Here is a 23,788-nt window from a genome sequence, read left to right as displayed (position 1 = left end):
TGCAGGCCGACACTGAGGCTGGAGGAGAGAAGACGCCCCTCCATGCTGCCCGCCTCTGACTCACCTGCCCCCAGGTATGCCCCGCAGTGTCTCTCAGCACGGGGCCCCGACACGCAGCATCACAGCCACCTGTGACAGCTGTCCATGGGCAGATCCCTGAGCCCCCCTAGATGCGCAGTTAGAACCTCTAGGGTGGAGCCTGGGAAGCTGCATTTTACAAGCCTCCCTGCTGACTGTGAAGCCCACAGACATGATCTCACCACTGCCCCACAGTGCTGAGGTCCCTGCACGCGTGTGTCCCGCCACGCCCATGAAGCACGCTCACTACACAGGGCACGTCGTCATCCCCAGCACAGTCACTGGCAGCTGTGGCTGCTCCCAACTGGGCTGACAATGCCTCAGTGCTGCAGACAAGTGACTGCCTAAGGTGTTGGCAGAGTACCTGCGACCCCCCAGCAGGTCTCCTGACCCAGGGCCCATGGAGCCAGGACTCCTTCCAAAGACTGGGCCTGCGTAGGGAGCCCTCATGTCTGGCGGGTGCCACTCACACCACCTCTTCCTCCAGAGGAGTCTGCACCTCAGGGGAACCCTCCCTCCACATCGACTCTTGGTTCCGTGGGTAGTGACTTGAGCACACGAATGTGCCTTGTGACAGAAAAGGCTGCTGCTCCCAGCGGATGTGTTAGAGATAAGGAAGGAGATCTGCTTTGTCTTAGCTGGGGCTTGTTTTCCTAGCACAGAGGGTCTTGATGAGAGAAGGAAGGACCCCCATCACCCAGCTCCCAAGAGCTTAGAATGGGTGGGGGAGATGGGAAAAAATACACAGATGAGATACACAGCCTGGTCCTATTATTCCCTGTGAGAAAGCAGAGACCTGGGTGGTGGGGGGTAGGCAGGGGGCGGTTGGAGGTGGTAGAAGAGGCAGCCAAGCCTCCCTCAGCCTCTGGTGGGGTAGGAGAGCTTTTAAGATGAGGGAAATGTGACATTTTAGGAGCCCAAGCCCCTTGGTGTCCCAGGGACACCAGAACTTACTGCATGTCTGGGAATTAACCCTTGGGAATTTTTCTCTAGACAGAATGTCCAGGTCCCCCTCAATCATGGGATAATCTGCCAGCACCATGAGAAGGTGGTTCCTAAGCCTGGTGGTCTCGTGCTGGAATCACCTAAGAAGCTTTCTCTTAAAAAAAAAAAAAAAAAAAAAAAAAGGCCGATGCCCAGAAATTTCTGGTTCCAGACATGATGGGGTAGTTGGCATTAGACTTACCCTTCTGTGGTGAACAACTCTAGAAGCTGAACAGGATACACAACACAGGGGCAGGAGAAGGAGACAAGGAAATCAGTGCCTGTCAGCACAGGGCCCCGGACACACAGCGTCACAGCGTCACAGCCCCTATGACCTCTGTCCACAGGCAGAAACCTGAGCCTGTAGATCAGTGCCTGTCATCACAGGGCCCCACCTCCCCTAACGTTTTCCCTGAGGGTGTTCTCGCAACCTCTCTCCTGGGAAACAGAGCCCCGAGCCGCAGAGGCCTCTTTTGTTGCAGGAAACTAAGATTAGAATTTGGTTGGGGCTGCTACAGCAGCTGGGATTTGGAGAGTGGAGGAGGGAATGGCAGAAAAGGAATGACAGAAAAGGAATGACAAAGATCTGACTAAGGATTCCCTCAGGTCCTTGGTCCACTGCTAAGCTGTACATGTGCAAGTCAGGACTCCCAGAAGCCTTGCAGGAAACAGTTCCTGAGAATCTGAATGGTAAGTAGAAATGTAAGTGGTTGCACATGGCTGTTGAGACATTGCAATTCAAGCTCAGACAGAATAGAAGATCATAGTGATTTCTCTAGACCCTGCAAAAGTTACACTCTAGGGGCAGGACAATGCATTCTGATATGTACAGGGCAGAGGCAGCTCTGACCCCAGTGCCACCCACCACAACCTTCTGGCCAGGGAGAGGGCGTCCCTGACCCACTGGATAACTTGGTTTCTCTAGCAGTTTCTCTAGCAGCCCAGCCCTGAGTGCAGCCTTGCAGCCTTGCAGCCCTGCTGTGCCCAGCCCTGCCCTGACAGCAGCGACCATGCTTGTCTGGGGCGTCTGTTGGCCCCTTCGTCCCCACCCTGCAGGCCTCTCCTCTCTCCCTTCCACCTGGCTTCCTCACTGAGACCCTGAGCCCCCACCAGGTGCCACATTTCCAGACCTGCACTTAGGGTCCCAGGACAAGACAGGGGGCTTGCCTGTTAAGCCTCCATGCTCCGAGAGCAGGTGTGGCCCTGCCTGGCTGGGCTTCTGCCCTTGCCCAGTCCCTGCCCTGCTGTGTGGCCCCTCCAGTCTCTCCCCATCCAGGGCTAGCCGAGGTGCCCAGTGGGCCCCTGAGATGGGCCCTTGGCACCCAGGAGCCTCGGCCCAGAAGACCCATGGTCAGGCTGGTGTCTGGGCCAAGGCTGGGGTGCTGGGGCAGGTGGCAGGCAGAGTCCCAAAAGCCAGGGAGCCGACCAGGGGGGCTGGGAGGCCTCTGACTCTGGGCCTTTGGGAGGATGGGGTGCTGTGTTCTTTGCAAATGGGCCGCCACTTGATGAAATACATTCAACAAATATTTATTGAACACCTATTCTATGTGCTGGGGACTGAGTAGTGAACAAAACGGACCCAAAGTAAAGACAGCAGGCTTTGCTGGCCAGAGTTAGGGAGACAGAACCTCAAATCATGGGGTCCATTTTGGGAAGAACAGATGATGGTCCTGAGTATGTGCTGAACACCCAGGACTCTCTCAGACCCTCCCTCCTTCACCGGCCCTGCCAGACGTGACTGTCCTCAGGGTGGACCTTCGTGGGACAGGTTCACCCCGTGGGAGCAGCACCCTCAGACAGCACATTCTTGCCGGGGTTGTGGCCATGTGTGTGGCGCTAAGTAGACGAGGGAGGCACAGAAACCCCCAGCTCCCACAGGGTCCCAGTCAGGCCAGCCTTGTCCACAGTGCCCCATCCCCAGGCCTGTCTGTCCCCAGACTCAGATACCACCCTCCCAGGGCCACGGCTATGTGCCCACACCCGGGGGGTGGGGGCCAGCATGGGACGGCTCTCAAGGGAGCATGTCTGACTGTGAGCAAAGATCGATTCCTCCCAGAGGCTGGTGCTCCCTGCAGCAGAGATCCATCCCTGACCCACTGTGTCCTCACTCAGGGCCTGGCGAGGCTGAGCATCCCATACCAGAATGTTCCGGGACTCAGGTGCCAGCCTGTGCTATGGCCACAAAAGCAGCAAAATGCTTGGCTGATGTAAGAAACCAAGGTTGTGCGATATTTTCAGCTGTAATAGTAGCTGAGGTCTCTCGGGAGAACCTGAGGCCTCTGTCGCCCACCTGGCCTTGCTGGGGCCTTGTGAGCTGGGTCGGCGGCTGTCCTGGAACCTGGAAATGATGTTCCTCCTGCCTGCAGCTCCTGCCAGGCCTGGGAGGCTACTGTCCTGCCCCAGGCTCAAAGGCCCAGCAGCGCTTTGCACCCCCAGCTCTACTGGCACTGCTGACTCTCAGGGCAGGGCCCTGCCTCTGAACCCCACCCTCACCCCAGCCTGCCTCTACTCTGACCGCCCCCAGTCCCCTGGGGCTGGGCACCTCTGGGCCACTTTCCTCCCACTTTTCTACCCCAGCCCTGCTCTGAGTCCCTCTCTGAGCAGCTTCCATCCCAGACTTCCCCATCCTCACCAAGCTGCCCCTTGTCCCCAGCCTGGACACCGCACTGTGCCACAGCCCCCACAGCTAGAGAGGCCACACACCTGCCCACTCTCCCAGCCCCCCCACCTCACACCTGCCCGGCTCTCCCAGCCCCGTCACCTCACACCTGCCCGGATCTCCCAGCCCCCCCACCTCACACCTGCCCGGATCTCCCAGCCCCCCCACCTCACACCTGCCCGGCTCTCCCAGCCCCCCCACCTCACACCTGCCCGGCTCTCCCAGCCCCCCCACCTCACACCTGCCCGGCTCTCCCAGCCCCCCTACCTCACACCTGCCAGGCTCTCCCAGCCCCTCCACCTCACACCTGCCCGGCTCTCCCAGCCCCTCCACCTCACACCTAGATTTAACTCCGCACACTCCCTCACAGCTGGGCCTGGGGAGCAGCCCTGCACGTCATCACTGGGTTTTAGAGACCGAGATGTTCTCTCATAAATGATGGCCTTAAAGGAGAAGATCTGAGGTCCTGGAGCCCTTGTCAGTTAGGCAAGTGGGCCCCACTGGGACAGGGTCCCCAGAAAGAAAGTGTCCCTGTGGCTGGATTCCTGGTGCCACCAGAAGCTCCATCACCACAGCTGATGCCCTCAGGGCACTTCCTGTGCTCTGGGCATGGAGCCAAGTACTCCCTGGGTTTTTCATTATTTTATTTAAATTACACAAAACCAGGATATAGACAGAGAGATAGCTGGGCTCTGGGAACAGGGCTGAGGATGAACTGATGCGAGGTGTGTCCCTGATGAGGCCTGAGCAGCTGTGGTCAGGGCTAGAAGAAGGAAGTGCCTCCCAACAGCTGTGCGGACTGGGCTGGGCTCCAACAGCCACCCCTGAGGGAAGGGGCGAGTCACGCTGTGGATGGGATGTGAGCCCCCAGCCAGTCGCTCCTCCACAGGAGCCAAGCAGACCCAGAGTTCCTGGATGGTGGTGGTGGGGGCCTCTCCCGGGCAGCACTGTCTTCCCACTGACGGGGTGTATATGTGTTTAAGCATCAAAACAATAAATAAAGGAGATGTCCCAAATCTATGGATTCTATAGGAAAAGATCATATAAAACTTTGAAATAGGCAAGAGAAGATTTCTGATTGTCCTTGTACTGGAATGCCAGAGCCCCTGGGGACGACCTGACCTCAGGAGCCTGTGCCTTTGTCTCTGATTAGGCTGTTCTACGACTCCATGGAAAGAACAGTTAAACTCTGAGAAGGGTGTGAGCGAAGTGCTCATTTCCTGGGCACAGATGGACACGATTCCTGCGCATGGGAATGCAAATGGTTTTTGTCAGGCAGGGAACGCGAATCTCTGTGGGTCAAGTCCTCATTTGCATTGGTTGAAAGTAACGAGTTAATAAAATCTTTGACATGTGTTCACTGTTTGTATGAGAGTCATGATTATATCCTCTGTTAAAATTTATCCTTGAACAGTTTGGTTAAAATCCCAAAATTCCAACAGTGTTTTTATTTAGAGCAAAGATGATTCTGAAATTTAGATGGAATTCTAGAGGGCCAAGAAGAGGCAGGTTACTCTTTAAGGCGAACAAAGTGGGAGAACGTGCTACTCCAGAAATGAAGCCTTTTTATAATGCTAGAATAATTACTACAAAGTAGGGTGGAGGAGGGACTGACGATGAGACACACCAGAAAGTCCACTCTTGTAAGAACAGGTGCGAGCTGGCAGAGGCGCTGTGGGATGCGGAGAGATGGTCTTTTAAGTAAGGGCTGCTACAGACATAAGTATGGAAGATGGAACTATAACATGTTTAAAAGATGAGGCTTCCAAACGTTGGGATCAAAAGATTTCCTAAACAACACAAAGTGAGTGCCAATCCTAAAGGGGAAGATAAACAAATTAGACTGTTTTACTTTAAAATGTAAGACCTTAGATCATAACACGCTGCTGCTGAGAACGGGGAAAGGTAACCCACAGAACAGGTGACACACCTGCACTTTGGGGTAGGTTTTAGGATCAGCCTGCCCCTGCCTGCAGAAAAGCCTGTGTGGAGGGGGAGATCTGGTGAGGATGGAGAGTGAAGACACAGGTTGGAGCATGCTTTCGAAAATCTGAAATAAAATCCAGAAGAATCAGCCAGAGGATTTACGAGTAGCTGCCTCTGGGGCTCAGACGGGGTGAGAGGGGATGGCAGGGAACTGCTAGTTTCTGTTACGAGCCTTTACTTAAGAAAAAAGCCGTCTTCCTCTACCAAGAGCATCGAATCCAACCAAGACAAATGAAAGGGTCGTGTGGCACTGGGCAGAGGCAGCCGCCTGTCCCTCCCACCTTCCCAGGACAGTGGCAACGCTTCTTTCCTTCCCTAAACAGAAAAGCAAGCTTCGCGTCATGCGAGGAAAGCACCCAGTTCTTACGAGTGCTGGCTTGGGCCGGGTCCTTGGGTTGCTAAGGTGACATCGATATATGGCTCGGGACAGGGCGAAGAGGTGTAGGGGAGGTTGGAACAGGGGCCACTTTGGAAAGGAAGGGGATCACCCAGGTTAGGCATGTTTGGGGGCACCCATGTGTACGCCGTGGCAAGGTCATATTTACTCCACAATGGCTGGTTCTCCCTTCCTGGCTGTAGGTGTGGAGAGTGGTTGCCCCTCTCTGGGAGTTCCACCTGCTGGCCCAGCCTGGAGGCCATCCCTGGAGACCAGAGGCCCCAGGAAGCAGGCAGAGGAAAGCCGCCCAGGTGCACGGTCACACCACGTGGAAAGGCCACTGCAACCCATCAGGGTGCCCGGGGCTCTGGGTCCTGAAGAGGCACAGGGCTGGGGCACGCACCTCTAAGATAGAGATCCACTTCCCCTCAAATCACAGGACAGTCTCCTCTCCAAAGGACAAGGGGCATCGGGGCATCGCGTGCAATCAGTCCCTTGCAATCCCTGGACATTCTCGCCAGCCGAACCCCAGGCCTTTGAGCACATCGACTCTACTGGTGCCTGCGATGGGTGCCCAAGTCTCTGGAGCTATTAGGATGCTCCAGGTATAGGTGCCAACATTAGACCTCATTGACCCACAAATCCGGCAGCTCATCTGGTCCAGCCCAAGTGCAATGGTTCTGCAGAGACGGGGACCTCAGGGCAGCCGGAGGCCATCGCGCCCCCCGGAGCCTCCTGGTCTCACCTCTCTCGATCCAGTGAGTTCAACTGGAGAATCACTGGATAATTCCCTGAGTCCCCCCATGAAGACGTGTGGGACTCCTGCCACAAAACACCAAGCCCTGCCTGGCGTCAGGTATAACCCGGGACACTAAGAAGAGGTGTCCGTGAACCCCGCGGTGGGAATAGGCAGTGCCGACTTCCAGGTTTCTTGCTCTGGCCCAAGTTAAGAAAGGAAGTAGAGCTAGTGTTTGTGGAGAAGGGGAGGTGAGAGTGTGGCCTGTCCTATAGGGGCCTGACTGTGGGTCTGACCCTTTTTTAGTGGTCTCATGACTCTAGGGTCCTCAAAACCAACAGGGGTGGCATGAGGAGCCTGTGCTGAGAATGTCATGGGGGGTGAAGCCAGAGCCGCCCATGTGCTACCTGCGTGCTCCCCGGGCCCACACCTGCACCCTCACCCACGCCCGCCCCTGCCCGCCCACGTACCAGCCTGCGGATCTCCCGCTCACACTCCTTCTTGATGCGGGTGATCTCCTCCTGGTGTAGATGGTACACACTGCGGATCTCCGCGGCCTTGATCTTGTCCGCCTGAATCACCAGCGTCAGCGCCTCCTCCACCTGCCTCTTGGCGCCCTTGAGCTCAGTGATCTCCTGCTGCATCTTGACCTTCTCCACCTCGAACCCCTTCTTGGCCTCCTCCTTGGCCTCGGACAGCAGCACGGTCTTGACCTTGTCAGCGCCACCGTCACGCAGAGCACTGAGCAGTGCCTGCAGCCGCTGGTTCTCGTTGTCCTTGATCTTGATGACCCTGAGCAGCTCGGCCTCATGTTGCCGCAGCAGCGTCTCACGCACGGCCTGTAGCTCCTTCATCTTCTCCTCGTGCAGCTTTGTCTTGAGCTCTGTGAGCAAGACTGCGGTCTTGTGCTGCTCATGCTCGCGCACCTGCCGCAGCTCCTGGTTTTTCTCGCGTTCCACTTTGCTGACCTGAAAGACAACAGCGAGACCGACTGTGGCAGGAGCTCCAGCCATGCACATACTCACGCCTGAATGTGTATTTGGGAGGAGCGTCCATGATGCACACACTCACGCCTGAATGTGTATTTGGGAGGAGCGTCCATGATGCACACACTCACGCCTGAATGTGTATTTGGGAGGAGCTCCAGCCATGCACACACTCACGCCTGAATGTGTATTTGGGAGGAGCTCCAGCCATGCACACACTCACGCCTGAATGTGTATTTGGGAGGAGCTCCAGCCATGCACACACTCACGCCTGAATGTGTATTTGGGAGGAGCTCCAGCCATGCACACACTCACGCCTGAATGTGTATTTGGGAGGAGCTCCAGCCATGCACACACTCACGCCTGAATGTGTATTTGGGAGGAGCTCCAGCCATGCACACACTCACGCCTGAATGTGTATTTGGGAGGAGCGTCCATGATGCACACACTCACGCCTGAATGTGTATTTGGGAGGAGCGTCCATGATGCACACACTCACGCCTGAATGTGTATTTGGGAGGAGCGTCCATGATGCACACACTCACGCCTGAATGTGTATTTGGGAGGAGCGTCCATGATGCACACACTCACGCCTGAATGTGTATTTGGGAGGAGCTCCAGCCATGCACACACTCACGCCTGAATGTGTATTTGGGAGGAGCTCCAGCCACGCACACACTCACGCCTGAATGTGTATTTGGGAGGAGCGTCCATGATGCACACTCATGCCTGAATGTGTATTTGGGAGGAGCTCCAGCCATGCACACACTCACGCCTGAATGTGTATTTGGGAGGAGCTCCAGCCATGCACACACTCACGCCTGAATGTGTATTTGGGAGGAGCTCCAGCCATGCACACACTCACGCCTGAATGTGTATTTGGGAGGAGCGTCCATGATGCACACACTCACGCCTGAATGTGTATTTGGGAGGAGCTCCAGCCATGCACACACTCACGCCTGAATGTGTATTTGGGAGGAGCTCCAGCCATGCACACACTCACGCCTGAATGTGTATTTGGGAGGAGCTCCAGCCATGCACACACTCACGCCTGAATGTGTATTTGGGAGGAGCATCCATGATGCACACTCACACATCTGAATGTGCATTTGGGGAAGATTTTTTTGAAACTTGGGGGTTATCTTCCATTCTGGAATTACCCCTTAACAAACATGGCTACTAAAACCTGGAATCAAACCTGACTGGTGGAGGGCAGGACTGTGCACTCATGGCATCCACAGGAGAACCCTCAGAGAGGACACTCCAGCCTGGAACACGAGACCGCGGACACACTCAGTCCACGGAAGTCTGTGCACCTACTCCAGGATCAGGTCATACAGGGGAGGCAAGACCGTGGTCACCTCCCAGGTGGATCCACCAGGAAAAGGGTGGGACTCTTCCCCTTGGACCAGGCCCAGCAAGGAGCGGGCGGGGGCTGCCCTGAGTTGGGATGGGGCTGTACCCTGCAGTGTCCCCAGGCAGCTCCCGCTCCGTTCCCTGCATTCCCACCCACATGGCAGGAGCTGCGCTTGTGTCCCACGATGTTCTCGGCAAACCTGGAAACAGATCTGAGCCGCTGAGCCATCTGGGTGATGTCTGAAGGGAACGCTGGGATTTCTGACTCTGGGCCATGTGCTTTCATCCAGGTGCTCAAACCTTTGTCCATACTGTCAACCATCCACAAACCGGCAGTGGGTGCTCAAAGTCCATTTATGGGATGAAAAAGTGGCTGAAATCTGGATTTGCCCTGGATCTCCAGCGGCACCCTGGCCCCCTTCCCTGCCTTTTCGGGACTCTGGTGCCCCTACCCAGCTGAGAGGTTAGGCCTGTGGTGGACTCCTGCCCACTTCATAGCATTTGGGTCCCTGGGAGATTGCTCTTGTGACTCAGGGTTCCCGCTCACCTGGCTGCCCATGCTCCCCACAGCCCCCATCATCTGGCCTCACAACTCTGGAGTGCACCCACAGCCCTGCCGTCTTCCCTCTGTTCCTTCCTGGGCCTCCAAGACCATTACATGCTGCTGGCCCCCAAGCTCTCATCACTGGCCCAGCCCCCTCTCTGGAACTCTGGGGGCCAGGCCTTGGTGACTGTGAGGGTCCTGTGGCCTGCATGCGGGGGGCTAGCCTGCGAGGCTGCCTCTCCGGGACCCCCACTCTCTGACCCCTCTTGGGTCCGGCCAGTGGGTAGCCACAACAGGACACAGGGAACATGACAGCAGAGGCACCACTAGCAGGCCCAGGAGGTCTGTCTGTGGCCCCCACTTCTGTTGGGAGGTGGCCCTGCTCCCAGGCCGCATCTCTCATAACAGATGCCCCCCTTGTCCCTACAGACGCAGGATGGAGTCAGCTGTGTCCCCACTAGCCCCGGCTCTTCCACCGCCCCCGCCTACTCAGAGAAACAGCACCTGGGTAACCTCTTGGCCATGCCCCAGGCATCATCTGCTTCCTGCCAGGACCTGAGGAATACAGCCACACAAGGGACAGCTCACGTCTCATCTGTCCAAGCAGAACCCTCCGCCGCAGCCCTGCTCCCAGGAAATGGCCCCTCTCAGCCAGAGCCTCTGCTCTTGGCTCCCATCCTTCCTGATGTCCCACTCCCAACTGTCGGCAAACCAGTCAGCTCCTGCTGTGGGTACCCCCAAGCCTGCCACCTGCTCTCCTGCCCAGGGCCATGTCCTCTTCCAACCCACCTCCCCCTGCTGTGCCACAATCCCACAGAAGAGGGGTCCCTTGGAACATAAAGCTCAATGCTTCAGCCCCCTTGGGACCCTCAGGTGCACTTAGAATTTAAGCAGGGTCCTTGCAGGAGCCACAGGACCTCATGCCCCATGGAAAGGGCACCACAGAGAATGAAACGTAGGTTGCAGCCCCCACACCCATGCCCACACCCTCTCCCACATTCACACCCTCATCCATGCTCTAACCCATGCCCACACCCTTACCCAAGCCCATGCCCTCACCCACGTCCACGCCCTCACCCACGTCCACGCCCTCACCCACACCCTGAACTTGGCATTTTGTTTTCTTGGCAACTCTGAACTTGGGCATTTTGTTTTCTTCCCCCATAGCTGTAGGAATTCTGATTCCACAAAACCTGGACCCCTGACTCCTCCCCGGCCGGACGCCCTCCTGCAGCATGTGGCGTGGCCTCTGAAGGTTCCTGGTGTCATCTCCTCCTGGCCCAGCACAGTCCGTCCCCACGCTAGGGCTTCTGTCCCTGCCCCTCCCAGGCACGCCGATTTTGTTACTTTTTTTCACTTTTTGCACAGCGGTGATCACTCCATAAAAGTGCTTATTTCTCTCTTTGTGACTGTCTTGTCTCCCTCCCTTCTGGAGGCTTCCTGGGGTTGCTGGGGGAGGGGTTACTAGGGGACAGGTGGCTGCTATTTCCCCATCAGGACGTGTGGCACTGACTCACTCTGCTGCTACCTGGCTGGCAGTCCTCCTGTCCTGCAGGGCTCAACCCTGAGCCTTCCTTTTGGTCCTCCCAGACCCCACAGTACAGAGAAATCCCAGCCACCACGCTCTCTCCGAACCTTGCTGGAGGCCCGGAGATTCCACAACTGCACACAGGGCCCAGCGAGCATTGTCAGTCCAGCTGAGTTCTGCCGACTCCCAAGAGGCTGGAGTGAGCAGACATGGTCCTTACTTCAGCCTCCACTTAAGGTGGGACCTCCTGCTTTTCCAGTTCACACTGAGTTCAATGGTAAAAAAGCGAGATTTTCCAGAGCGTTTCTATGCCACTTGGGGGTGGAGACTAGTGAGTCCTCTCCTCCCATGCCGAATCCTCTTCACTTGGGCTCCAGAATGTGTGTGGTGTGTAGGGGAAGGAGGGTGGGGAGGCTGTTCTGCTTACCGTGCTTGTGGGGCTGTGGCTCGGGGACAGGAGGTCCTGTGCGAGGCATGGCAGAGCCAGAACTGACGCCCACACTGTGCCCAGAGGCCAGCTTGCCCCTCCTCCAACCAGGCAATGATAATTTCACCTTCATGAAAACTTGGATGGGAATCAGTAGAGAAAAGAAATTATGCAGCATGTGCCACAGAGATGGGGTCAATGGTGCCGAGTCTGGTCTCGAACTCCCGGGCTCAGGTGATCCGCCTGCCTCCGCCTCCCAAAGTGCTGGGATTACAGGCGTGAGCCACTGCACCGGCCCCTTATATCATTTTATTGATGTCCTTTAGTTCCTTTTGAAACAGCCCATCATAGCTTCCATCTGTTTTGGAGCATTTGTCCGGTATGGTTTCATTGTCTGCAGGAATGCTTTTCTACTTCTTATTTCTTTTTGTTATAGTAACTTGATGAGATTTATTTTTCTGTTGTTCACTTCTGTTATTTCAGTCTTCCTGAATTTCCCTGAAATATCTAACTGGGTTCTGTGTCATGTAATCACTTGTAATTCCACACAGTGAGCTCTGGTGTCTATTTTCACACCTCTCCTGAGATCCACAGGTGGCCCAGATGTCGGTGAGTTGTGGCCATCTCCCCACTGTCCCCCAGGTGACCTACAGTCATCTCCCTGGCATCCCCCAGGAGCCATGGCACTGCTATTTGCTGCCATCTGAGTTAACAACCACAGGCAACCAGAGACTGGTAAATCTGCCCAGGGGGTTGGGGACAGGCCTAAAGCAGGAGACGCCTTGTGGGGTGGAAGGGATCTCTGGGCAGAGGCACAGGGTGGGGGCAATTGGGTGCTGGGCTGTTCTTCATCTCTTACTCCACAGGGGATTGTAACATAGGGCCAGGGTAGAGAGTCACTGTTTAAATAGAGCACCTAGAGTCTGAACCATTAACATCTGAGGCTCCACCCTTAGAAGTCTAAGGCAGGGGAGACCAACGAGGCCTGCTGATTGCTCAAGCCTCACCCATCCTGTTCCCCTCACCCTACTCATGTGCAGAGCACACACATGCACGCACAGGCACACATCACACACATATACACACATATGCACATACACATGCACACACATGCACACACCACACATATGCACACATCACACACATGCAAGCACCACAGACCACACACACCACCCACATGCACACAACACCCACATGCATACACCACACACCACACACACACCTCACACCACACACATGCACACACACCACACACATGCACACACCAGACACCACACACCACACACATGCACACACAGGCACAGAGGCACACACCACACACGTGCCCCCACGCATATACACACATGTGCACACATACACACGTGCAGACACACACATGCACACACCACGCACATGCCTACACACATGTGCACACACTCGCACACACTTGTGCACACATGCACACAAAACACACATGCCCCCTCCACATGCATGCACACACATACACACATGTCCGCACACACATACACACGCACACATACATGCACAGGCAGAGATGCGTGCACGCACACCTAATGGGGCTTGGAAACCTTGCGGTTTAGGCCATCACGGGGCTCTGACATGCGTGAATGAGGCATTTAACCAAAGTCATTTCTGAAACATCCACTAAACCTACTTCTGAAAGAGTCAAGGATGACGTCTCCTTCCTCTCACGCCTGCCCAGATTGGGTCACATTTTGTGAGCCCCAATGTGCTTTTCCACCAGTTCAAAACAAGTACCACCCTGATCTGTGGGACACCAGGTGTTTGTGCGTGTTTCTGACGGATGTCCCATCCCTCCCTTAACCAATGGGCTTGGGCAGCCACACTGGTGTGGCCCTGTCCAGCTGCAGGGGTGAAGTGGGGGTGAAGCAGGGGTGACCTGGGGGGAAACCAAGCCAGAAAACCAGCAGGTAACCACAGGACTGGCCACCCTTCAGGGGTAGAGTCCAGACAGCATCGGGACAGACCCTGAAAGGTGGACAAGAGCTGGAAGTGTGGATACTGGCCAGGCCCCGAGGCCCACATGTGGGCAAGGCCACATTTTCCAGTGGACAAGGCCCCAGTGCAGCGAGCCCAGCCCAGCCTGGCCACCCAGATGCCTCCGTCCTATGCCTAGAGACAAGGTCACCCATGTCGCCTGCAGACCTGTATTTCAGCAGCGACAGGCACCCCTATTCTCCCTCCCTGGGTCAAGATCGGCTTCAACCCTCAGGCCAGACCTGGATGCCACAAGGATGGACCATTCCCCACTCGTTCGGGTGAGATCCAATGACCAGCACAAAGTGGCACAAAGCCGGCACTCCCAGGACAGGTGGCCACAATGCACAGTCCTGACCAGGCCACACCTGGGTAAGGCCCTGAGGGACACCTGAGCAGAGGTACCATTCAGGCAAACCTGAGGTCACCCACCAGAATCTGCAACACCCTGAACACCTGAGCAGCAGGTACCGTTCAGGCAAACCTGAGGTCACCCACCAGAATCTGCAACACCCTGAACACCTGAGCAGCAGGTACCGTTCAGGCAAACCTGAGGTCACCCACCAGAATCTGCAACACCCTGAACACCTGAGCAGCAGGTACCGTTCAGGCAAACCTGAGGTCACCCACTGGAATCTGCAATGTGCTGAAAGATTTTATCAGTTGTTATTCATGAGAATTGTTGGCATCTGAATCAAAAATACATTCCAGGAGTTGAGATTGTATTGTTACTGTTTTAAACCGTGGAGAAAAGGTACTTCTTCTAACAAGCAACAAAATAGCCCAGCAAGGGCCTTGTCTGGGGTTGGGGGAGGACATGCTGTGGGGGGGTCGTACGTTCAGACCACAGTGCGGAGACCCCCTGCCCACCATGGGCCAGGTTCTGCTGCCAAGGGCCTTTCTCTCCCACTCCGAGGAGTTTCCAGCACATCCGGCCCAATGCCCGCTTATGGCTGGACATGGCCATACTCATTTATGATGTCACCAAATGTTCACGGCTCCAGTGGGAGCTGGAGGACTGCTGAGCCCTCAGGGCTGCTCCAAGGTTGATAGAATCTTAAATGAAATGGACAAAGGTCCTTTCAATTTTTTTCACGAGTAACTTTTAGTTAAACCACATTTCTACCAGAAACAACATTTTTCTCTACAGTCTTATTTCCAGAGAAAGTTTCTTCCGCTAACCTCCAACAATTGCTCTAGAATTTGGGGTCCTCTTTGGAGACAACTATTGAAGGACTATTTCCTTTATGCAAATGACAAACACTGAAAGGGAACACACCAACCTCCTCTACCAGGCCTGTCCTGCTGTCACCGAGTCACAGGTCAACATCTCTATTTTAAACCAGCCGTAATGTCCCCTGAGATGACTCCAGGATCATGCAGAAAACTAGAGTTCAAGATCAGGGCTGTGGCACCTAGAAGGGCCCAGATGAGTGCAGCTGGGCTGACAAGCGGCTGTGGGAGACCTCCTCTGGGCCGCTGGTGGGATCCCAGCCCATCCGTAGCAGGGGGCCCAGAGAGCCCCTCTGATCACAGAAGTGTACCACTGGCAGGACCCCAGCCACGATCCCAGTGACCCGCCAGGGTGACCCCAGCCGCAATCGCAGTGACCCTCCAGGGTGACCCCAGCCGCGATCGCAGTGACCCGCCAGGGTGACCCCAGCCGCGATCGCAGTGACCCGCCAGGGCTGGAGCTGGCTGCAGAGCGAGTATATGAACGGTGCTCAGCGCTAATTTGAGCAGATTGGCATTTGGCAGCTCGGGGAAATGTTTATGGAATCAGAGCCGCACCAGCCAACACTTCATGCATAATTCACCCTCGCCCGGATCATGCAGCCACTCACCACGCTTTTCCCATGTCATGGAAAAATATGTATTCATTAGATTGGTTGGATGAAGAAATGAATTCATTGAGGAACGCTCCATTCAAATATTTTTTAAATCACTGGATTTCTATATATCATCAGCAAATAATTAGGAATGAAAATATCAAATGTACCATTTATAATGGTATCCAAAAAATCCAACACTTGAATACGTGTTAGAAAACGTGCCCAAGACCTCTGTGCTGAAAACTACCAAGTGTTACTGACAGAAATTTAAAAGGATTTAAATAAATGGAAGAATATATCATACTCATGAATCCAAAGACTCAACATTATAAACATGCTTATTTTCCTCAAATTGATCTATAGATTCAATGCAATTCAATGTATAGAAGCTGTTATAAAAATGCAAATCTCCAAGATTCTAAAATGTAGATGGAAATGCAAAGAACCAAGAGAGAATAGAATCCAAAACAGACTATCAGGGAGCTTCCGTGACTAACAGCCAACTTTTGCTGTTTGGGCACGGTGGCTCATCCTGTAAACCCAGCACTGTGCAAGGCAGAGGCAGGATGGCTTGAGGAGTTCAAGACCAGCCTGGGCAACACAGTGAGATCCCGTCTGTACAAAAAATAAATGAAAAAATTAGCCAGGTGCGGTGATGCATGCCTGTAGTCCCAGCTACTTGGGAGGATGAAATGGGAGGATTGCTTGAGCCAGGGGGTAGAGGCTGCAGTGAGCTATGATCGCACCACTGCACTCCAGCCCGGGTGACAGAGTGAAATCCTGTCTCAAAAATAATAAGTAAACTTCCGCCATGCTACACAGAAGCAACCACCATTCATTTTTTTCTCATGAGTCTAGCAGTCAGCTGGAGTCAGGTGGCCTAGGCTGGGCTCAGTGGGTACCACGTGGCACTTTTCCTGGGACTGGCCACTGGTCTAGACACAGCCTCCTCACAGAGAGGACAGAGGTGAAGGAGTAAGCAGGGGACGCAGAGGGCTGGGCTTGGGCCTGGCCCAGGTCACTGCTGCACTGACCAGAAAAAAGCAAAGCTCTGCAAAGTTGCACGGCCCAGGCATCCTCTCGGAAGAGGCAAAGGACTGGCCGGTAACGCTATGACACAGGCTCACACCCGGAAGAGGCCAAGGACTGTCCGGTAACGCTGTCTACGACACAGGCTCACACGCATGGCCACGGCTTTATTGGAAAGGAGAAGCTGCAAGTGCAGCGGGTAAAGCCTTTTTTACAGGAAAGGTGCCAGGTCCGTCTCATATCCACAATCATATCCTACTCACGTCATGTGCCAAAATCAATCCCTGCTGGGTTTCCGATTTAAAATTGAGAGGTAAAACAACACAGCTTCTAGAAGAAAACATAGGAGAGTGTCTCCATGACCTGGTACAGGTGAAGATTTTCCTCAACAGGAAAACTCCACAAAGCCCTGCTGTCCCTTTCCCAGGCTTTTCTTAGCCTGACAATGAGGAATTCCTCTATTAGCAAATATTCTTCCTCAATGAGATTCTAATGGCTGCAGGGCACTCTGCTGCGTAAACACAACTTAACATCCTTAGCAATTTCCTCAGGTCGGGACAGCCAGGTGGCCACTTTGTTCCTCATCATTAGCAGAGCTAAAACCAACACCCTGTGTATCCGCTGGATTCTGCTTTTCCTAACAGTGGAGTCGCTGTCACAGAAGCCTGGCACATCTCAGGGCCGTGCACTGGCGGCCAAGGCACCTGCAGAGAAGCTTCCAGCAGCTTCTGAGAGCATCACTTCTCCATCCAATCAGCGACCCCAGGGATCTGCCGAGTATAAAAGCAACTGGGTGCGTTCGACTTTGTTTTGATTTGCGTGTCCTTAAATAACACTGCTAATGCTTTTGGCCGTTCACAGATCTACCTCCTGAGCTTTATCACAGAGTCCTGGGAGGTGCAAGTTGAATCTCCTAAAGCAGGCCAAGAGTGGCCAGTAAGCCCTGAACTGAGGTGACAACTGCTTTCAGACCAGGGACATACAGCGTCCTGGTCACTAGGTAGGTGTATTTCTTGTACATTTCAGTAAGTCATGCTTTAGAAAGCGGGAAGGTCACAGTCTTTCAAACCCTAGCTGTGCATGTTCTCTGATGAGAATTGTCTGTTTCTTTCTGAGGAGTAGGAAAGAATGGAGCAGCCAAAGGGGGCAGAAGGGAAAGACAGAGGGATTGGAGAGAGGGGATTCGCAGCCAGGCAGCGGGAGGCTGACCAAGAAGCGGCAGCCGGGTAGTCGGACGCATCCTCCATGTGAGCCGGTGTCGGAGGGGAGGTGGAGAGCTGCTCTGTCCGAGGAGACACGTGGCTGTGGACAAGGAGAATCTGAATCCCAGACTCTTTACGGGAACTATTTCCCCACTCCTAAAGGCTCAGAACATTCAGGTACCCACAGTAATAAGCAGACAGTCCCCAGGGGAAGGCAGAGACTTTTTTAAAATGCAAGACATTCATGTAAATCAAAAGAGCCACGTGGGACTTTGTAGACAAAAACACTGAAGAAAAGAATACAACTGAACAAAATAAGGAACCAGGAAAAGAGACCCTTCTTAAAACCTAACAGCCCAAAAGAACAGAGGCGGGATGGAATGTTCTGGACGCAGACGTGAGCCAGGTGAAGGCCAAGAGCACGGCCTTCTCGCTGCCCTCTCTGGGCTTCCCAGCTGACAAGCCGAGTGCCCAGGGCGGGTCCCAGCCCCGTCTCCCCTGGCGCTGTTCTCCGGGCAGCATCTCCCACCACCCGGAGACCCTGCTCCCGCACCTGAGACCCGTGTGCCCCGCGGGACAGTGGCCACCTATGCTCACCGCCAACATGGCAGCCCCCGCCTGGATGCTGGTGTGAGGCTCCACGGTGCCCTGTCCCATGCAGAATCCTTGATGTTCTCCGGCCCCCAGTGCCCATTATCCCGCCCAGATGCCACCTCAGCAAAGGGCAGCCCAGCCACTGCTACTCAGACCCGAGCCTGGAGCATCCCATGCACCGTCCACGCGCACACTCTACCCCCACCTGCCCACACCTCCTGGCCCCTCTCCCTCATGTCCCAGAGCCATTCCACACACCGTCCACCCACAGACTCTACCCCTGCCTGCCCACATATCCTGGTGTCTCTGCCCTGTGCCCCTCCACAGCTGCCACCCTTAGCCACAGCATGGACCTCTGAGCAGCCGCCTCCCACTGCTCTCTGCTCCCCTCAGCCCCTCCCACAGCAGCCAGAGGGTATGTTTAAAACGTCAAAATATTTTAAATAAACGTATTTACAATATATAATATGTAAATAGAAGTCAGGTCATGTCCAGCTTTAAGGCTCCCAGAGGCTGTTGGCCATGCCTGGAGCATGACCCAAGCTCCCTGCCTTGCCACGGTGGGATGCCCAGCGATCCGGGGAGGCTGGCTTTCCTTGTTGTTCCAGCACAGTGATCAGTAACCCCCTTTCTCCCTCCAAAGTGTCCCCATGTGGACCATAGGTTACTAGGCCCCCTCCTGCCCCACACCTGCATGGACCCGGGGCCCATGGCCACCTTTGCCGACCTCTCCTGCATCCTCCCCATGAGGGCTGCACCTGCCCTGGCCTTCCTGGTGCTCCAGGTCACACCCATGCCCATTCATCCCATTTCTACCTGGGCTCTAGCCCCACCTGGAGCCTTCCTGTGCTCATGGGTGGGTCTCTGCTCCAAAGCCACTTCCTCAGCAGTGACCCCAGCACCACCGTGTCTGCTGGCTCTGCCACCCCTTGCCTCGGCCCCTGTCCCCATCATTGCTGCCTCCCTCCACAGGCCTGCAGGGGCACAGCTGCCCGGGACACATTTCCTGTGGGGGCAGGAAGCCGGAGCTTCCATGGGGTCTCCCACCTCTAAGCAGGCCCCCCAGTTAAAGCCGGGATCTTGTAGGACTTCCCGGGCACCTCTGAAAGGTGTGACTGCTGTGAATTTTCTCTGCTCCCTGCACTGATTCCTCATCAAGCATGCAGTTCCAAGAGGCGGGGCTCAGCCTGCAGGAGGGTGGCCAGTGGCCAAACCCTGGAACAGGCATCGGGGCCCTGTTGTGCCCAGGCCAGAGCTGCAGCCTTCGTGTCCACGACAAAAACACGGCGACTTACATCCTCACGACATGTACAGCTCTTCCCCACTTTAAAGGAGTACACACTGCACCTTCCTCAAGACAAGCTCAAGATAAGGCTGAGTTCACATCCCTGCAGTTCCCACGAGAGCCCTTCCTGTGAGCCCCTCCCCTTCTTCACTGGGAAGGGTCCCATCTCACTCTCCCAGAGGGCTGGCACCTGGAGAAGGGTCAGCTTTTATTTAAAACATTTTATTTTTGACTTGTCAAATCTCAGTCTGCTCAAGTCTTCCTCGCTGATCGATTAACCATCGGACTGAAATCCGAAATGCTTTTTCCAGAACTCACAGGAACCTTCTTTACCCTGAAAATTGCAGCCTGCAAAATCTGATGATGCAGTTGCGGAATTCTGACGATTCCTGATAAAGAGATGAGCTCCCCAGTGCATGGCAGCCCAAGACCGTGGCAGAGGAACAAGCAGCACCCCCTCCGTTGGTTGCTCAATGTAAATGGATTTAATCACCATGTGAGAGGAGAGCACACCTTCCCTTAACCGCAGGGAAACTGCACAGAAGGCAGGGCCCATCTATCGGTGGGCCCATGCTGGGATCCGGCCTTGGGAGCTGCAAAGGCTCAGGCCCTGCTGGGGGCACCGGCAGCCCAGGAGCACCTGCCCATGCCTGAGCTGGTGGAGGCCGCCAGATGCCACCTTGGCCACCAGTGGGCTGTGGGAGCTTCCAGGGCACGGCTGGATTCAACTGGCTTGGGGGCTGCCTGTCCCCTCCAGGCTGCAGGAGGCCAGTGGAGCAGGTCGGTCTGTTCTGGGAATGGCTCCTCTGGCCGGTCATTGATTTCCCTCTTGAGGTCTAGAACTGGATTCTCCCCAATGGGTGCTTCTGAGGTATCTGGATCTGCTGGAAATGAGATAGGAGGCTCCGGTTCCACAGCTGCAGGTCTAGTTACAGATTCCTGTCCTGGGGTTGTAATGACGATATTACTTTTGGCATGGACACAGTAAAGAATTCAGAAGCATTGATGCTGACCATTGCAATGACTGAATTCCTATTTTCTCTTCCCTGCTTGGCCATGACTTATGCAAGTGTTTTGCAGATCAAGAATCCCCATGTTTGTGGTAGAGGCCAAGATGCTGTGTGAGCTGCAAAGCTGCAAGAGCCCAGGGGCCCCTGAAGGCTTCCCATGGTCCTGTTTCTAACCACACAGAAGCTATAGCCTCGAGCCCTTCCCAGCTCAGGAAGACTCCAAGGTCAACTCAGATGGGATAGTCCATTTATGGAATGGAGTAGGGAGAAGAGAAAGCCCAGGTGGGAGCTAGAAGAAAAGGGGCCGGAGGCTCCAGGCCCTCAGGATCCTCAGGGCCCTCAGGTGCAATGAGCTGAAGTCTTATTACCGTCGGTGAGACCCTTGCTGTCACTGTCAGGCCAGGAAGATGCCTGGGCACAGGGGGACCCAGACCTCTCGGCAGGCGTGCAGGAACAAGGGCAGCCAGCCGGGCAGAGAGCTTCTAGTTTGCTTATATTTGAACCCAAATGAGGTAATTTTTTAATTGTGGGTGGTGCCTATCTGCCTGTCTGCCATATTATTTTCTGTGTGCACATGATCTTTTTTAACCTCGAATGTTTTTAATTTAAAACGTTTTTGTTTTTTGAGACAGTCTTGCTCTGTCACCCAGGCTGGAGTGCAGTGGCACAATCATGGCTCACTGCACCCTCGACCTCCTGGGCTCAAATCATCCTCCCACGTAGCTGGGACTACAGATGAGTACCACCATGCCCAGTTTTTAAAATATATATATGTGTGTGTGTATAATATATACACATGTGTATAATATATATAAACATGTGTATATATGTACACACACATATAACATATACATACGTGTGTGTGCGTGTGTGTGTGTGTGTGTGTATATATATATATATATATTTTTTTTTTTTTTTTTTTTTTGGTGGAGACCAGGTTTTGCCATGTTGCCCAGGCTGGTCTCGAACTCCTGGGCTCAAGTGATTCTCCCACCTCGGTCTTCCAAAGTGCTGGGACTACAGGTGTGAACCACTGCACCCGGCCTTGAATGTTTTAAATGACGCTTGGCTGGGAAGGTCCAGGTTTGGCTTGGAGGCACCAGTGGGAGACAGGACCAGGTAGGAGAAGAGCAGGTGAATGAGGTGGGGGAGGGTTGGGCCAAGGAGGCAGGGGAGGGAGGAGTTAATGAGTTAGGAGCAGGGTGAGAGAATGCTCTGGGGTCTTGGTGGCCCAGGGGCTCTCTCTTGTCCAAGGCGCCACCTGTGTCCCACCCATCGTTTTTCCTCTCCAGCCCCCTGCTTCAGTTAGCTGCAGACCCTGGAAGTTGAGGAGACAAAGAATAGTTATTTTCTGCATCTCCTGGAAGCTCCTTTAATGTTGGAAATCCACTGTCCCCTGGGACTGGCAGGATGAAAGGGCTGGGAGAGGGACGGAGCTGGCCAGAGGAGCTGGTGTGGGAGGGCAAGTCCACGATGCGGACGCTGAGCAGCCCTGGGCGTGTTCGATGCCTCCCCATGCCTCCCGGCAGCTTCTGCTCCAGCAGGACCAAGGTCCTGGCTCTGCTGCATAGTGAGGTGTGAAAACCTCAGCCTAGAAAGAACGCCCTGGCAGAGATGAGAATATTTCAGAGTCCTTGGCTAAGCCTGGATAACTAGGTCTGCAGGAAGGAGCAGCACCGAGTCCCGATCTTGAACCCCAGTGATCCCCAGAGCAGCCAGCACCTTCCCACCGGTGTGAGCCAGCGGCAAGGACTCTGCCCCGACCCGGCTCCTGGAGCTGCCCTTGGGAGCCAGCTGGACCTCCCTGTAAGGGCCCTCTCTGTTCTCCATGGGCCCTGGGGACGTCACCGTCAAACTGCAAACACAGACACCTTCTGGCCCAGCAATTTGGCTTGCAAGAACGTCTCCTACAGGAATTCTTTTGCATGTGGTTCAAGACCCACATACAGGGCCGCGGTATCAGCTGAAAATCAAATCAGCCTGGATGCTGTCAACAGGCCCAACACGGTGGGGCATGTGAATAACATGGACGAGCTTGTGCCAGCTGCACTGTTCCACGTGGAACTGACTCCAAGAGACGCTGTGGTCACTTGGCAAAAGGGCGTTGCTGCCTGTGCGTCCAGCTGTCAGTTATACTGGAGGAGGCGGGGCTCAGATGCGTCCAGCTGTCAGTTATGCTGGAGGAGGCGGGGCTCAGATCGCTTATGCAGGAAACCATGACATGAACTCTCTGGTGAGGGTGTCCAGGACGAGGAGCTCTGAGGCAAACAGGCTTCTTCTCTGTTCCTTTCCTCTGGTGCCTTCTGCACGTTGTGCCAAGAGGGAACATCCTCTCCTCCAGGTACAACTAAACACCCCACAAGGTGCCCAGCGGGTCTGGGTTGCAGCCATCAGACGCTGGCCCTGGAACCCCTGCCAGCACCTGGAGAGCCCGCAAACCTGGCCTGTTGACCATCAAGGAGCATGTGTCCCTCGGGGCATCACAGATGGATGTGTTTTGGCAAAACTGCACGAAACATCACATGATGCTGCTGTAATTGGGTGGACAGAGAACTGGGGACCAAAGCTGGGATGTCCACATGTGGTGTTTAAGAAGATAATTATTGGCCAGGGGCAGTGGCTCAGCCCTGTAATCCCAGCACATTGGGAGGCTGAGGCAGGAAGATCGCTTAAGTCTAGGAGTTTGAGACCAGCCTGGGCAACATAGCGAGGCCCATTCTCTACAAAAAAAAAAAAAAAAAAAAATAGCTGGGCATGGTGGTGCACACCTGCGGTCTCAGTTACTTGGGGGGTTGAGGTGAGAGGATTGCTTGAGCCCAGGAAGTCAAGGCTGTAGTGAGCCAAGATCGCACCACTGCACTCCAGACACGGTGACAGAGTGAGACTGTTTTTCTTAAAAAAGATAATTGTTATACTTTTACTCAATAAAACAAAGGGTTTCATTCTCCCTGGGCTCTTGACAAGTCATCTCTTCTTCCACCAGCAAAACGGGGAGAGGGAGGACGACAGCCACGTCTGAGGCTCGCCGTACAGCCTGGTCTCTCCATTGGGGGCAACTCCCCATTTTCGGGGGTGGGGGGCATTAGCACCCTGACCTTGTGCTCCTGCAGCAAGTCTGGGCCTCTGGGCATTGCTGTTTGCGATTTATGGGCACCTGGCACAGAGCAGGTGCTGGACG

The 23,788-nt window shown here is 54.7% G+C and overlaps 1 protein-coding gene across 1 annotated transcript in view; it reads right to left on the bottom strand.

Moving 5' to 3' along the window:
• JAKMIP3 (Janus kinase and microtubule interacting protein 3) overlaps positions 1-23,788 on the bottom strand; it is a 115,047-nt gene that overhangs the window by 35,092 nt on the left and 56,167 nt on the right. The window contains 1 exon segment of the mRNA XM_030940699.1: positions 7,290-7,787. Within this exon segment, the coding sequence (XP_030796559.1) occupies positions 7,290-7,787 (498 nt within the window).

The sequence above is a fragment of the Rhinopithecus roxellana genome, chromosome 11 (genome assembly GCF_007565055.1).
Source record: "Rhinopithecus roxellana isolate Shanxi Qingling chromosome 11, ASM756505v1, whole genome shotgun sequence".
Lineage (NCBI taxonomy): Eukaryota > Metazoa > Chordata > Mammalia > Primates > Cercopithecidae > Rhinopithecus > Rhinopithecus roxellana.
Note: the sequence above shows the minus strand (reverse complement) of the source record. Positions and strands in the feature narration are given on the sequence as shown.